This window comes from Cataglyphis hispanica, chromosome 5, assembly GCF_021464435.1.
Source record: "Cataglyphis hispanica isolate Lineage 1 chromosome 5, ULB_Chis1_1.0, whole genome shotgun sequence".
NCBI lineage: Eukaryota > Metazoa > Arthropoda > Insecta > Hymenoptera > Formicidae > Cataglyphis > Cataglyphis hispanica.
The window spans coordinates 8,938,484-8,951,101 of NC_065958.1; the positions used below are offsets into that span (position 1 = coordinate 8,938,484).

Consider the following 12,618-nt stretch of genomic DNA (forward strand, 5'->3'; position numbering starts at 1 on the left):
GTGCCCTGGCGACATTACCCATTCTCTCTAAGATTCCATCGTTGCCGAGCGCTATTACGGTGCCCCTGGCAATATTTGACCTCTTTTCTAAAACCTTCTCTTTTTATCAGAAATTTAGAGTCATAATATAATCAAGTATTGATATTAAATAAAAGTCTTTATTCCTTAGACAATTCTCATAATAAATTAATTCGATCTAACTAACTCTCTATTATTTAGTGTCCACAATTTATTAGTTACCCTTAATTTCTATTATAATATTCCTTTTCAAATCTTAATTCTCTAACTCTTACGGTTTCTAATTAATATATATATATCTTAAGTAACAAGCCCCTTGCATATGGTGAACCCGCAATACAAGTGGGCTTGCCGTAAAAACGTAACCATAGTCGATATCTTTCTTTTATTATAATATTAAAATTCTATTCTTTAAACCTGATTAACTTTCGAATTACATATACCTAGTTGCGTTCATATCCCTAAATACCTAGTGAAACTTCTTAGTAACCAACTAGTTCCGCGGTACGTCATTTCCCTAGATCCACTAGATTAGTCCCTAGCTCTCGGCGTCCCTGAGGTATAGCCGGTGAAAGTACGTTGCCCTATAAAAGTAGAGAGCAATCTTTTCTCACTAACTAAAGTATAGGCAGAAAAAGAGCGTCGCTGAGACGTAACAATATATATAGGAACAATCGTTTTAATTTCAAGTAATCTCTCATCTTATTCAGTAAATATTATTCACATGGAAATATTTATAAAATTATATATATGTATCTAATTGTCCATTAATATAATATTTTGTACATTAGGCGATTTACCATTAGTCCAAATTACGTGTACCATGATCTACAAAAATCGTATACATTATGATTACAAAAATTATTTTAACTATTATGACATTTTTAAATGCGTATATTTACATTTTCGATTTTATTATTAAATGAATCTTTCATGGGCTTGTGCTTTATTATTATGTAAAACCGTTTCATGCTTAAGCGGGAAGCACATTGAAATTGATTGGTTCATTTCCTTATGCATATATTTGTGGACCAATCAATTTCTTTATGTTTATGATTATGCGCTTATGCAAAAGTGTGTGCTCCTCGCTTTAATCTTGACTTTAACCTCAAAGTTTTAGCCGCTTTCTATTCATCGTTATCAATTATTCGTTATTAACATTTTATATAAGCATCAGAATAGTTATTATTTTTGTTTTATTTGTGTTGCATACGTGCCAGTAAAAAGCAGTACAGAGTAATATTAATGCAATTGTAACAGCAGCGAGAGAGAGAAGACTTCATATATTAAATATGTAAGGAAAACTTTAACTTTAACTTTAACTGCATTTCAATAAAAATTGCTGATACTGAAAAAGTTATTATTTTTGTTTTATGTTACAGTGTTGTTGTATATGTTTTGTTAGTAAAACGTATCATTGTAAAAAATAATATATCAATGCAATTCTGACAACAGCGAGAAAGAGCAGACTTCATATATTAGATTGGTAAGGAAAATTTTAATTTGTAGATAGCATTTTAATATTAATTGCTGGTACTGAAAATCCAAAAGTATACGTAACATTGACCACAGCTTTCCGGTATGAATAATTAATATTGGAATACATATTTAACTTTGTATTCTTATGTTAGATATGTAAGCAGATGTAAATAATAATTATTATTTTTGTTGTATGTGTTGTGTATATCTTGTCAACAGAACATAGATTGTGTATATTTTGTCAGCAGAACAGATTTGCAGTGCAAATTGTAACACACTACAATTCTGACAACAACGAGAAAGAAAAGGATATTCACATATTAAATACGTAAGTCATGAAAACTTAACTTTATTCATATAGAGACCTAATCTGGATCTATATATAGGTCCATACTGAGCGTGTGTGTGTGTGTGTGTGTGTGTGTGTGTGCGTGCGCGCGCGTACGTGCGTGCGTGTGTGTGTGTGTACAAACACACACACACAATTTCTCAAGATTATTTCCTACGAATCATGTGATTTTGTTACAGCAAAATTTTAAAATTTCTGTAACTATGTATATATTAAAGATAGGATTTATATTTATATAACATTTTTTACTAAGTTGCTATTATCGTAATAAAATTATATGATTTATACGAAATGATCTTAAGAAATTAAAACAGAAAGAAATATAAAAATCATTTATTTACAGTTTAATTTTATAATAAATGCTCAAAATGTGATCCTTGATTTTATTTTAAAACTTCTGTAACTACTTATAAAAATTAAAGATAGGCCCTATGTTCATATATTATTTTACTCAGAATGACCTTCCTAAACACAAACCTTCTGTTTTTCACTTGGTCTGAATCATCTTGTATAGATATATAATAAAATATAATAAAGATTAATAGTTAATTTTTGTAACATGTAAGGTCTGTTTTTTGCTAAATTAACACTTATGGAATTTAAAAGAAAAACAGATATTTAGTTGTGATTTGTAATGTTAAAGAAAGACGAAAGAAAAAAAATTATATATAGGTCTGGAATATCTATAACAAGTGTATTAAGTGTAACTTTTTGCATAAACGATTTCGATTGGAATTAATTCCGAGTAGTTTTATGATAGAAGAAATTTAATTTATAAATTATTACTCTATTCTTTATAGTTGAATTAGCTGCATTAATTTCCACTATTTCTTTTTCTCTTTTTTTAACATCAAAAATCACAACTGTATATTTGTTTCTTTTTCCATCTTGTTTTAAATTCCAATGTTAATTTCCAAGTGCATTAGTTTAGCAATAATAAACTGATCTTATATGTTACAAAAATTAACTATTAACTGTTATTATTTTTTTATTATCGATAATTCTTACACACACGTGCGTACGCGCACGTGTATTATGACTTTCAAATTTTTTATAGTCAAAATAATTATTAATTTTTATTTTAAATTGTTACTTTTAATTATTACTTTCTAAAAGCAGTTAATTTTTTTAAAAGCAGTTACTAAATTGGTTTTAGGAATATATTTAATATGTTGAATAAAAAACATTTACACAAATGTATAATTACTTCATCCTCACAACGAAGGAAAATGATAAAAATGGAAACAGATTTTATAATGAAATCTTATGAAATCAATCAATCAACATCGGCTTCAATATCATTGTCTGAAAATGCATCACAAAGTGAAAATGAACATCATGATCATATAGTACAAACTGAATTTGAGAATATTATACTTAATGATGATATAGTACAAAATGAATTTGAAAATATTTTACGTGATGAGGATCTAAATGAATATGAATTTTCTGATGAAAATATTAGAGTCGTACAAAAATATAAATAATGTTACAGAAAATAATATATACAGAAAATATATATATATATTTCCAAATAGATACAATAAAAAAAATTCATATGATCATTTATATGACGAGCCTTGTGCTAAACGTAACGCAAGTAATACTGGTTTAAGTAAGTATGAAATTATCATTTATAAATATATGGCTTATTTATATTATTTTATAATGTACTACTTTACAATTCTAGCAAACTCTGATTTTCAACGTTTTATAATAAGAAAAATTCTAGACATAGGATTTCAACTGCGTTCATTGCAAGAACAAGGAAATGTTATGAATAGCAGATTAGATACTATTTTGCGAAATCTTCAAATATCTTCATCTCATTGGACAGAAGGCGAAACTAATATGCAGGATGTTATGAACAATTTTCCCATTGACAATATAGAAGATTTACGAACTTTTGAAAAATTGTTAATTGAAAATCAAATAAATCGCCAAAAATTAGTAAGTTCTGTGAAAATTGAAATCAATTGGTGCGTGCGTGCGTGCGTGCGCGCGCTTACATACTTATATATATATATATATATATATATATATATATATATATATATATATATGTATATATATTTACATATTCTTACAGATTAAAGAATTATCGCGTATTGGCGGTAATGATATAAAAAGAATTATCTTTAATCTTTTACGGGCATTAATTTCCGATAAATTAGCGTGTCTGTTTAATTACATTGGAAAGAAAAAACAAATATTTTATGATTTGGAAATACGGAAATATTCAGTAAGTGTATATAATCATATTATCATATTTTCATTATAATACTAATTTATAAATAAAATTAATTTTTTTATAGGTGTTGTAAGAGTTCATTTTATGAACGCAACAGAGCAAATTATTGCTGAACCAATCAAATCATGGTTACGACATGCAAATGAACGTTTTCAAAAGAAAATAAAGTAAATTTTAACAAATTTTAGAATTGAATGTGCTACATCAATTTACTCACTTATCAGCATTAATTTTTACATATTTTTTGTTGTAGAGACAACACAGATAGACCTGCAACTAGCAGTAGTACTGCATAGCATACGATTGTTAAAAGTTTAAGATTTTGCGGTATATTATTATATGTATTTTCGGAGGAGCTGCATTTATTTGGACGAAAATAATCTCGACGTTTTGGTTACGTTTTGTAAGCGTTATTATATTAATATTAGACTGATTAGCTCCTCTTCATCATTAAGTGAACATAGCCAACAAAACGCGGCTTTTTATACAATTGATGTATTTCATAAGTAAGTTATTATTTAGTTTATTTGGTTAATACGCACATTTGTCATAATAGTTTATTCTTATAAGAGTCAAGTAGTGATATTATTTTTTAAATATATGTATGTGTGTGTGTGTGTGTGTGTGTGTGTGTGTGTGCGTGTGCGTGTGCGTGTGTGTGTGTTGATGGCATTTATGTTTTGTACATTGCTTGATTACAGAAATTTATATTAATTTTAATATTCATTGAAAATTTATACGCGCGTTTATAAAAAAGTACAAATTTATTTGTTAGCAAATATAATAGCTTTATATATTTAATATATATAAGTTGTTAATAAGTTATGTTTTTATAGAATACTTCGAATAAGTTTAGCTTTGTTAGTAAACTTTTAGAGTAGTTTGACTAAGTTTATTTCAGTTTTGTTAAATAACTTTTAGAATAGTTTGAATAATTTATTTCAGTTTTGATCATAAACTTTTAGAATAGTTTGAATAAGATTATATTTATTTTTGAACTTCTATAAAATCGGAAAAAATGTAATGTCACGCGTGCAATTTAACTTAATTATACATATAAGCTTATATAATTTTCTAAGTTGCTAAGTTTTGATTAAAAAGCTGTGACATATTCGTAAGTTGATAATAATAAACTGTGATTAAAAACTGACATTGATTAAAAAGAACATGATAAAAAAGAGATTAAATACAATGTAATATGAAATAATTTGTTTTTTATTTTTTTTCCATTTATACATTTGACTAAATTTTAAAAATGATAAATAATTATTAAATATTTTAATTAAAAAGTTGCAACTGTTGTGTTCTCTCTTATTTATACTGATTAGAAAGAATGCTCTGTATATTTTTTTAATTATTATTAAAATACTAATTACATAAATTAAACGTTATATTTTTACTAAATAAATAGAAAAGATGCTGCAAATGATATAGAGAGAAATATTTTTAATATTTTTTATTTAAAATATTAACTAATTATAAGTAATTTGTTTAATACTATATTTAACAGTAAAAATAATAATACTAAAAAACACCTGTAAAACATATAATGTTTTGAATTTATTGAATCGAGTGTACTTTCTAATTTTACTGTTAATTACAAAAGAAAAGAGAGTACTCGATTCTCTCCTGAAACAAAATTAGTAAATCGAATATATTAATTGCTTGATTTTACTTTTAGAAACTTTCCCTTTAGACTAAGAAATGTCCATAAACATCCTAGAGAAATCCTCAAGACATCCTGAGGTTGTCTGACAGGATATTCTCTGGATGTCTTAAGAACTAGTATTCGGCACTCATTTGCCCTTCCTCAGGACATCCTGAGTATATTCCGGGATAAAAATTGAATATCCACAGGACATCCGTAATGTCCGTCCTGAATTTCCTTTGGATTTTTCAAGGATGTCCTTGTGCTGTCTGGGTTATATCAATATTTTTTTTATATCAATATATCATATACGATTAAAATTTATAAACCGCAAGTTATATTTGCAGTTTATTTTATTTTATTAAATATTAATTGCATCATATTTGTTATAATGAATGGCAAAGTGATTTGTGACAAGAAACAAAACATTTGAATCAAGAGAGAGACATGCCGAAATTTTAATTCATCATTTGTGATGCGTGCTAAATCCTACCTTACAAGTTAGGCAAACCAAAGCGCGGGATTTTCACACCAGAATGGCGGCAACTTCATTAATTTCGTGGCATCGATATAGGACTCATCAGGATCACGAGGACGCGGAAATTGCGTTCTCCGTCAAGGATGTCGCCTCGTTATTTGAAGACACGTTATCATGTAGCGCAGTACTGGGATTTACTTGCACATTTTGGTCCGATTCTGTGGCTCACGCCTTTTGTCCCCCACTCCTCGCTCGCGCGTTAGCAACGAGTCGCTTGGTACGCGTAAAGCGGGGAGCACACTTTTGCATAAGCGCATAACCATAAACATAAGGAAATTGATTGGTTCATTTTCTTATGCATACATTTGTGAACCAATCAATTTCTTTATGTTTATGGTTATGCGCTTATGCAAAAGTGTGTGCTCCCCGCTTAACTAAGAAGCGCGACGCTGTCTCAGGAGCGTCTGTATGTAAGAATGCCTAAATATAATAAGATAATATTTTTCTGAAAACACCGTGAAAATTCTCGAAATTAAAATTTTTTCTTTAATGTTTTATATTTCATTAATATAAAATATTATTATATTTTTTTCTTTTAAATTATTACATCAATATAATAAATTATTTAATCCGTTTATATAATTTACATATTTATGATACATTTTTATGATACTTTATTTAAAGTTTTCTCTTAACCCGCTTTACAATAATAATTATAATATAGGACAATTGCAATATAGTTATAATATAATTATAATTTTGAGACAATAGATTTCCACATCACCAATAAAATACTATTGTTAATGCCTTTTTTTAAAGTGGTTTTCCTAGTAGGCCTATTCCACTAAAGAAGATTAATCCGTTCGCATACATATATATATGAAAAAGAAAAATTATATTAAAGATGAAAAAATAAAAGATCGAAAAAGAAGAAGAATCGCATGAACATTAATTTGATTTTCTAAACCGTTTATGTGAATTTACAAGGGATAAAATATCTACGGGAATATTAGATGAATTAGAGCGCATCAACGAAAATAATGATACATCGCTCAAACAGCAATGTTTATTGGTTTTTGTATATTTTAATTTTGAAAATGAACATTCACATAAATACGTAGAGCCGAACATAAAAAAAATTCGAAGACTAAATTTTATAAGTTTGGTATACTTTGATGTCAATCAAATTAATGTTTATACGATTGTTCTCTTTTTTCGTTCTTTTATTTTTTAAATCTTTAATATAATTTTTCCTTTTCATATATATATATATATATATATATATATATATATATATATATATGTGTGTGTGTGTGTGTGTGTGTGTGTGTGTGTGTGTGTGGTGGGTGTGTGTGTGTGTGTGTGTGTGTGTGTGTGTACGCGAACGGATTATTCTTCTTTAGTGGAATAGGCCTATCGGGGAAACCACTTTAAAAAAAACGCATTAACAATAGTACCTCATTGGTGATGTGGAAATCTATTGTCTCAAAATTATAATTATATTATAACTATATTGCAATTGTCCTATGTTATAATTATTATTGTAAAGCGGATTAAGAGAAAACTTTAAATAAAGTATCATAAAAATATGTAAATTATATAAACGGATTAAATAATTTATTATATTGATGTAATAATTTAAAAGAAAAAAATATAATATTTTATATTAATGAAATATAAAACATTAAAGAAAAAATTTTAATTTCGAGAATTTTCACGGTGTTTTCAGAAAAATATCTTATTATATTTAGGCATTCTTACGGACGCTCCTGAGACATAGCGTCGCGCTTCTTAGTTACGCGTACCAAGCGACTCGTTGCTAACGCGCGAGCGAGGGGATAAAAGGCGTGAGCCATAGAATCGGACCAAAATGTGCAAGTAAATCCCAGCACTGATGTAGCGAAAAATGTTTGACTGATATCGTGTAATGTTAATAGTCAATCACATCACTCAATTTACACATAAAAGAATGATCACGAAGAACTCGCGAAATTTTATGTTCACACTGAGGTAATGAAAATGAAACAGTGTCTTTGTTCTTATCAATGTCTTTGTTCGTGAACTCTATTACTTGGCACAAAGAAAGACACGCATTGCAATATAACGGTCACATAGAGTATATTCTAAGCATGACGATCACTAGAATTATTACGGCGTAATCACTATACGAGAAATATATGAAATACACGGAATACAACGGTAATGTGCACAATCATGTTGGCGTACGATCACGAAAGACGGTTATAACGTTGGGTCGTTACAGCTCTGCTTCATATATGCGGTGAAGCTCCGGCAAATGCTGTGGTGACCAATCAAAAGCCACGCGCAGCTCGGGCTCCGGCAAACTCCTGGCTCTTGATTGGTCACCCCACATACGGAGTCTAAAGCGGGGAGCACACACTTTTGCATAAGCGCATAATAATAAGCATAAGGAAATTGATTAGTTCATTTTCTTATGCATACATTTGTGGACCAATCAATTTCTTTATGTTTATGGTTATGCGCTTGTGCAAAAGTGTGTGCTCCCCGCTTTAGCATTACTGTATACAATCGCGTCACATCGGTTATCATGTCGGAGTCAATTAATGTGACATCGTCACTTGGTGATCAACACTAGAAAAGAATATGACGTAATTAATTACTTCAACGTTGTCCAAAATAAACAATTCGATAACTTTGTAAAAATATCACAATATAAAATGCATAGCACGGAAAACACGTACCATAAAGATGGCAAAGAGAGACTGTGCCATAGTATATCTAGTTGCGACAGTCGGAGTCTAACTTGGAATAAAATTTTAGTGCGCATGAACGAATTCGTACATTTCTAACTCCTAGTTTCTATGCACGCGTTGCATCGTGTTATAGCCAAACGCGTGCATGGTGTTTCCATATGCGCGTTATACAAATATCATAAATAAGACAACTGTCAATTACATATATGCATATGTTGTAATGTTTAATAATAAAAAATAATATAAACGTAATATAAACGTATAATATAACATTGAAAATATACATTGAAAAAGAAGAAAAAAAAGAATACTAAATATAGAAAAAATAAATAATTTAAGCTATTAAACTAGCTATTAGCCAAAATATATCGTACACAGTCTTCTTTAAAAAATCACATATTTAGACTTTCTTAAAAGAAAATAAAAAAAAATTAAATAATAAAAAAATTATTATTTAAATTCCACAAAAAACTGTGAAAATGAATTGAGTTTATTATTAGTTCATTTACTGATTCGTTTTCGATAGAATTATTATTATTTATTGATTATATAGCTGTCATATAATAACGTGCCAAAACTTGAAATTAGCCAAATTCAATAGAACGTGATGTGTTATCGTTACACGCGTCTAAAAAGATTACAACTGCGTCAAAATATTATAGATAACCTCTATAATGTATTTTTGATTTTATTTATATTTAATTAATAAAAAATAACGTATTATGCAGAAATATTCTTCTTATTTCTTCTACTTCGATCAATTCTCTGAATTATAATTTAAATTTACAGAAAATATTTTTTTTTGTTACATATGTATATTTGAATCATAACGTATATATAACAATTTGGTGGCACATACCACGTGACTTGAGGACAACAAAGGGACTGTTGTCTGTTCTTTATAATTGAACTGGCTGAGTTCAAAGCTTATCTTTCTTTTTCCAACGTGGGAAAAAAAGATACTCTGAACTAGTGCAGTCAATTCAACTATAAAGAATTTATCAAAGATGCCGATATTGAATTTCGCATCTGAATTTAAGATTCTGTTTTTTATAACTGAACTGGCTGAACTAATATGGAGAGAAAAAGATAAACTCTGAACTATTACAGCCAGTTCAACTATAAAAAACAGACCCGTTGAGTGTTGTCTCAAGATCCGTTCCGTTTCACACATCGAACGCATATAAACAACCATTTCGTTTAATGCGCACGTGATGCAACGTTTATGAATTCAAAAAGGTTATAAAAAAATATAACACAAGATAGTTGTCAGTTGAAAAAGCTGTGTTTAGAATAATTAATCATTATTTAGAAGCTAAAACCCATTTCGAGAGTGTGAGGATTAATGAAAATTGATATATTGACAATTATTATGCTTTATATAAAAATGAATTTAACACTTAGCATATCTTTTGTTTTTACCAGTACCTTTATCCAATATCTAATGCAGATCCAATATTAAGTGCCATAAGTAGATAAATCTTTTGGAATTCAAAATGCTGATCCTTTAAAATTTAATAAGAAATATTATTTTTCTAATATATTCGTATTACGCTTGACAATGAATGTATTAGAAAAATAATATCTCTCATTAAATTTGCCTAAACTCGATCCTGTATATAAGTCATATATTAAATTATTTAGATTATTTAGAAATTTATATTTAGATTATCAATGTGAAATCAAATTGAATCAATTAAAGTCAGATAAAATTATTTCATCAAATAATAAGAAAAATTTTTAAAACATGAAAATTTTTTTTACAAATTGTATTAAAAAATTAAACAAAGAGTACTTGATAATATAAAAATTTTAGAGAAAATCTCTTTCTTTTCTGTAGATAATATGTTAAAAAAATTTCAATATAACTTCTCTTTCTCAAGAATTTATTACAGACAAATCTCAAATTACTAATATTATAATTCGTTGTCAGTATGAAAAGATACATTTTATTAAATGGCAAAATATAAATATACAATACAAATAAAGTTTTGGCTTAAAATTTCAAATTACAGAAATGCTATTAGAGAAAATCCATTTAAAGTCCATCTTTGTGATGTAACTCTATCATTTTTAGTTTTACCATTTAATTTCGAATATCGAGCTTGAAAAAATTGTTAGCAGTTAAATATGATAAAAAATATTCATAATAAATTAACTTATAATAAATTAAGTTTAGAAATAGTTATGATTCTATTTTGACAATATATTATAGTTTAAAAAGAAATAACAAATATTGTTACAAATAATCTTGATGAGAAAATATTAAGTATTATATTAACTAATAAGACTTATGTATAAAATTATGAATACTGTGATTTATATATAATTTTTTCTATAATTTTGAATAATTGTTTATTTATTTAAATATATTGTTTATTTAAAGATATACTTATTTAAACATTTATTAAACACATATTTGTGTATTCAGGTTTGTGTATTTAAATTTGTAATTAAGATTTTTAAATTATAATTTGTTTAATCATATTTTGATTTATTTTTATATTTAAAAGTGTATAATATAAATTAATAATTAAGCTATATTATATTTACTTAATCATAGGCAAGTAGATTTTTTTATAGAATAATATTTCTTATTGTATTAAATTTTGTTTTATTAAAAATTGAATAAAAAACTTTTTAGCATCCCATCATTATTCAATTTATATATATATATATATATATATATATATATATATATATATATATATAGGGTGTCCGATAATTCGCGGATTACCCTTTAAGGGAAGATAGAGGGTGTTATTCTGAATAGAAAAGTCCTGTACCATTTTGTGATTTTCTCAATATTTAAGAAAATATTAATTTTAAAAGATCAGCCAACGAAGTGCCGCGGAAAGCTCGCGGCGCGAAAATGCCTCCCACTGTCAATTGATACTTGGTACACCCCTTTATACACCCTGTATATATATATATATATATACTGTATATAGTAACAGCTGAACGCTTACGCACACGTCAAGCGCGCGGCTCACCGACGTGCGCCCAGCTGAAGATCGGCGATGATTGACCAGACTTTACTCAATAATAATTTTCTTATTAAGCAAAAAATATATTTCTTGTACAAAAAAATGACTTTCGACTCAGTTTGGTCTGCTCTATCTACACACGAGTTTCGTCCCTATTAATCTGAGACACTCTGTATATATATATGTGTGTACACGCACGCACGCACGCACGTATATGTTCTAATTGTATATGAATAAAGATTCTTCTTTATAAAACTAAATATATATGTTTAATTTTCAAATATAAGATTATATTTAGCTTATTTATTTTAAATTTAGCTTATTTCTGGAGTTTTTTAGTGAATCATATAGCGGAATTCTTGTGGCGGTTTAAACTTGCTGATCGACTAACTCAATTATTCTCTTAACTGTTTGACTGACTGTTTCTAATATTCATTTAACTATATGACTCACTGAATTATAGCGACAGTTTGTGTAACGTAACCAATGATTTCTTATTAGTGATTTCTTATTAGCAACTGACTCAGACTATTTCAGATCTGTTTTAAATCTCTTAAATTTGTGGATAGGATTGTTCGGATTGTTTCTGAAACTAATTCAAAATCTAATAGAAGCAAAAAAGTTCAAAGTCGAATTTCTTCGACTGCACTTCTATGCAAATTCCTAATTTTAG

General features: G+C 27.7%; 1 protein-coding gene and 1 long non-coding RNA gene across 2 annotated transcripts; one reads left to right on the top strand and one right to left on the bottom strand.

The window, feature by feature from the left end:
* Positions 1 to 930: 930 nt before the first annotated feature.
* On the top strand, positions 931 to 5,270 carry LOC126850156 (uncharacterized). The gene is made up of 6 exons (XM_050592870.1): positions 931 to 1,312; positions 1,401 to 1,825; positions 3,003 to 3,796; positions 3,936 to 4,092; positions 4,162 to 4,264; positions 4,351 to 5,270. The coding sequence occupies exons 3-6, from the start codon at positions 3,281 to 3,283 to the stop codon at positions 4,391 to 4,393; spliced, it is 819 nt and encodes a 272-aa protein (XP_050448827.1). The 5' UTR covers positions 931 to 1,312; positions 1,401 to 1,825; positions 3,003 to 3,280; the 3' UTR covers positions 4,394 to 5,270.
* Positions 5,271 to 5,638: 368 nt separating this feature from the next.
* LOC126850159 (uncharacterized) lies at positions 5,639 to 9,151 on the bottom strand. Its single transcript, XR_007687504.1, has 3 exons — positions 8,947 to 9,151; positions 6,239 to 8,836; positions 5,639 to 6,014 (listed from the first exon to the last, which is right to left on the bottom strand). It is a non-coding gene; the product is annotated as an uncharacterized LOC126850159 (long non-coding RNA).
* Between the last annotated feature and the right edge of the window lie 3,467 nt (positions 9,152 to 12,618).